The following is a 4,697-nucleotide window of genomic DNA, read 5'->3' on the forward strand; positions in this document are numbered from 1 at the left end:
CCCATTTGATTCTATTTGGCTAAGTTCTATAATAGATTCTCGGTTTACCGTTTAACCCCAGTCAATCAAGTCCTGTTTTACAGGTTCTCGGTCCTACATTTAGTATTCCCATTTGATTCTACTTGGCTAAGTTCTATAATAGATTCTCGGTTTATCGCTTAACCCCAGTCAATTAAGTCCTGTTTTACAGGTTCTCGGTCCTACATTGAGTATTCCCATTTAATTCTACTTGGCTAAGTTCTATAATAGATTCTCGGTTCACCGTTTAACCCCAGTCAATCAAGTCCTGTTTTACAGGTTCTCGGTCCTACATTTAGTATTCCCATTTGATTCTACTTGGCTAAGTTCTATAATAGATTCTCAGTTCACCGCTTATCCCCAGTCAATCAAGTCCTGTTTTACAGGTTCTCGGTCCTACATTTAGTATTCCCATTTGATTCTACTTGGCTAAGTTCTATAATAGATTCTTGGTTTACCGCTTAACCCCAGTCAATTAAGTCCTGTTTTACAGGTTCTCAGTCCTACATTGAGTATTCCCATTTAATTCTACTTGGCTAAGTTCTATAATAGATTCTCGGTTCACCGCTTAACCCCAGTCAACCAAGTCCTGTTTTACAGGTTCTCGGTCCTACATTTAGTATTCCCATTTGATTCTACTTGGCTAAGTTCTATAATAGATTCTCAGTTCACCGCTTAACCCCAGTCAATCAAGTCCTGCTTTACAGGTTCTCGGTCCTACATTTAGTATTCCCATTTGATTCTACTTGGCTAAGATCTATTATAGATTCTCGGTTTGCCGTTTAGCCTCTTACATACTTAACTAATGGGTTACTTCTGAAGTAGCTTAATTAAGCCAACTCTGACCATAGATTTGTAGTTAACAAGAAATATACTAGAAAACAGTCCTTCAGAATGAATCATAATAACAATTTATTTACCAGGTAATAGTAATACATTCAAACAATCCAATTAAAATAATAAATCAAACTCAAAGCTATCAGTGAACCAAACATAATAATATATTTAAAGTTGTATTCCATTCAAACATTTACCAAACATAAGAAATACAAATTGCAATTACCTGGTAGTGAAAAAACTACATGCAAACGACGAAGCATGGGAGATCTGATTTGCAGATTCCCCGAGCTTCTCTGCCATCCTTCCTTAAGTACCAAACGATTCCATTGTTATTTCAGATGTGTGTGTTTGATTTAGGATTTGGTTTGTAATTTAGGGAGTTGTAAGTCAACCTTTGATTGAGTAGGTTGTTTGATGTTTACAAAGAATACACCTAATCTGCATACAGCATCTGGTCTCTGTGTGAGACTTGGGAGGGGCATGCCCCAGATAGGATACTGTATTTTATTAAGTTCTTAAATCTTACTTGTGATTTGACTTTGCTGAAAAGAAATGAGACCGTTTTACCAGTCGCACTGAGACCTCTTGAATGATACCAAACATGTATGATCAGAAAACCTTTTCAGGATAAGAACAGGATAAGTCATAACTTAGTTTTTAGTGTCCTTAAGGTGACCTGAGGTGAGAAAGAGAGAGAGCAGATGTGAGTGTGAATTGCGTTTTATGGTCCCCAATCAGTAGGGTTTGTTTTCTCAGGTGGAGATGCTCCTCTGTGTGAGAGTTTTGTGATGTTGGTTCTCGCAGAATTCTTTGACTTTCCCGGAAGTAATGCAAACAATTCTGTGTCAGTCTTACAGCTCCTCCGCTTGGCCCCCCAGGGACAGTTCCAGAACCGTCCAGGTGGGGTCATTGTAAAATGTCTGCTGGGTTTTTGTCAAAAATGTTTTTATCTTAGTTGTTGAAGTGTGTGCAGATGCAGTGGGCTGAGGGCCAATGCCGCATTGGTTGATGTTCGTAAGGATCCGATGAGGTATCTGAAATAGCAACACTGGAGCAGTGTGAAGGTGAAAATGAAGGCGCTGCCAATTGCACATCCTCGGAATACCCAGTCCCACCATGTGTAAGCATACAGTGCTGAGCGTGTAGAGGAACTGGAGAGGATCTGTGCAGTCCTTTTGGCCAGATTTTTTTCTATCTGTGCCTGGTTGAGGTGATATTCCGTCTGCAGGATCATTCTTTGTGCCAAGTCCATTGTGTCTGCCACAGCTTGCGTGCTGTGTTCGTAGAATGTGTCATCCCACCATGGGGAAACTTTAGTGTCCAGGGGTATCCTCCCTAGGATGTTGATCTGACCCATAGAAAAGTCCTCTGTTACCTCCAGGCAAAAGGAGTGATTGGCCGGACAGGTCAGTCCTCCATACGAGAAGGAACTCATCTCACTGACAACACACCACTGAGTATGGGAAACCTGGATTGCATCAGAATGCCCATGTAATGACTGAACGTTTATAAGCTTAGTGTCATTGGAAGAAAAAGGTTGTAATGTGTTACATGTGCAAATAACATAGTTATGCGTTTCGTGACAACATGTGCGACTGGTAAACAAGGTCTCAGTGCCCCTCACCGTCATGTAACCAGTAAGGTGATCCCATTTGACTATCTGATCTTTCACTACCACGCCAATAGGGCGTATAGTAGTGGAATTTGGAAAAACTTGATCTGGATGGATTAAAGGAAAGGTGGCAAGGAATCCAAGGCAACCAGAACATTCAGCACCAGTGTACATCATTACAGTGGATAATAATTTAGAATAATTAATGCCTTTCATTTTTTCTGATGCAAGCCACCTGCGCAGGTCCAAAATTTCCATAAGATCATTTAGAACATGCCTAGGTGTCTTGCACAGACGTAGATCTAAAATTTCTTGTCTTGCAGCGCCTTTGTAATCAGAGATTAAATCATCGATTCGTGTCTGTAGCCATGCACACGCCTTTTTTCATTATTGCAATGTTTTACATAAGCAGTTAATATATTTGAAATGTTGTAGGTTACATGAGTCATAACCAAATTTACATCATGCAGTAAAGTTTTGTTGACATTTCCCTTAATAAGTCCACCAGGAGGAATGGGATAAAGCATCGGGCATTGTTTTGGCTTGCTATACCCACAGGTGATTAAATTGAAACAATGATTGACAGTCCATGAGCAGTTGTGTGGGTCAGTGACATTGTCTATGCTATGTTTGCATTTTCCCACACAGTAAGTCCCTTCCTTTCGGCTAGTCCAAATGAAGGCTTTTGGTTTGTTGTCAAAAGGTTTGTATAGTGTTAAGTTGAATTGGTATTCAGTGTAGCTAATGTGTGTGGTGTTTATTGTTTCTGTGTGGGTGCACCTATATGTAGCAGGTTCCAAATTGTTGACAAAATAACAGATTTTTGGGTCTATGCCATCATTGTCCTTTACATATAGGGTGCGCAACCCACCTTCTGTAGCCCCTGGATATTTTTTTAGTTGATACCAGGCAGTGATGTTGTGTTAGGATGGCCACGCTGGAGTGTGTGTTGAGATGTTCATGGTCGGGAGATGGGTGGAACCTAATTTGCAACAGATTTGTGGTGCACAATTTGATTCCGGCGTTACGCCGGGAGGCCATGTAACTATTTCTCTTGGTGTAATGGTAATTTGAGGTGTGAGAGGCCCCTTTGAGTATTTCCACACCCATCTCCCACATTTCAATGTGTGCATGAGCGATACCCTTTGGCCCAGCTTGATGCAGGTGGGCCCGGACACCTGTCTTGTGTCCGGTCTCCATGGAATCGCTATGGTGGTCCTGAGACAGAGAAAGAGAAGTCACTTAGTTTTTTTGTGGCCCTTTGAATGATTTACATTGAGACATGTGGTACCATCTTAGTTTCCCTTTTACGGTTGTGGCCACACAGCTGTTGCATACAGCTTTGATTTCATATGGTCCATGCCACCTAGGTGTGAATGCACCTTGCTTCACAAAGACACGTACCATTATCATGTCACCTTCAGCAAATTTAATTTCAGAGGTTGGATTGAACTGTGCATCATTAATCAGGTCTGACTGTTGCTGTTTTAAGGTGGCTTGTGTATGTAACACTTTCAGCCTTTCTTGTAATTGTTTCAACACAGTCTGCTGAGATGCGAGCACAAGGGGCCCTAGGTCTGCTGGGGTGATTTCTGGGTCTATGGGGAGCTTCATGACTCGTCCAGTCATCAGCTCGAACGGGCTGATGCCCGTGGCTTTGGACGGGGTTGCTCGCAAGACTGTCAGAACTGTGGGCAACGCCTCAGTCCACCTGTTATTATGCTGCATGATCTGTTTCGATATGTTCTCTTTGATGGTGCGATTCACACGCTCAACCATTCCAGAGCTTTGTGGCCTGTATGGAACATGAAATTTTTGCTTGATGTTCAGCATTTTGCATATGTGTTTCATTATCTGTCCAGTGAAGTGTGTTCCTAGATCTGATTCGATCTGTATTGGCGCCCTCCAAAGTGGGAGGATATGGTTCGCTATCACTCATGCCACTGTGTTTGCACTGTTATTGCGAGTGGGAATTGCTTCAACCCATTTAGAGAATTTGTCAATTATCACTAGGCAATAGCGATACCCCCCTTTGGCACTGGGTAGTGGACCAATAAAATCTAGCTGTAATAATTCCCAAGGTCCTTTTGGTGGGTCTGGTCTGCAGAGTTTAGTTCGACCAGGTCTACCTTGGTTGATGGTGGCACATACGATGCATGTATTGCACCATCTTTCAATGTCTGATGCCATTCCTGGCCACCAGAAGTTCTGTTGTATCAGCTGTTGT

The 4,697-nt window shown here is 42.0% G+C and overlaps 1 protein-coding gene across 1 annotated transcript; it reads right to left on the minus strand.

Annotated features, from left to right (window-relative positions):
- Window positions 1-1,804: 1,804 nt before the first annotated feature.
- LOC127431697 (uncharacterized) lies at window positions 1,805-4,249 on the minus strand. Its single transcript, XM_051682220.1, has 3 exons — window positions 3,875-4,249; window positions 3,377-3,688; window positions 1,805-2,830 (listed from the first exon to the last, which is right to left on the minus strand). Exons 1-3 carry the CDS (start codon window positions 4,247-4,249, stop codon window positions 1,805-1,807), a joined length of 1,713 nt encoding a protein of 570 aa, XP_051538180.1.
- Window positions 4,250-4,697: the final 448 nt, after the last annotated feature.

The sequence above is a fragment of the Myxocyprinus asiaticus genome, chromosome 41, assembly GCF_019703515.2.
Source record: "Myxocyprinus asiaticus isolate MX2 ecotype Aquarium Trade chromosome 41, UBuf_Myxa_2, whole genome shotgun sequence".
Classification (NCBI taxonomy): domain Eukaryota; kingdom Metazoa; phylum Chordata; class Actinopteri; order Cypriniformes; family Catostomidae; genus Myxocyprinus; species Myxocyprinus asiaticus.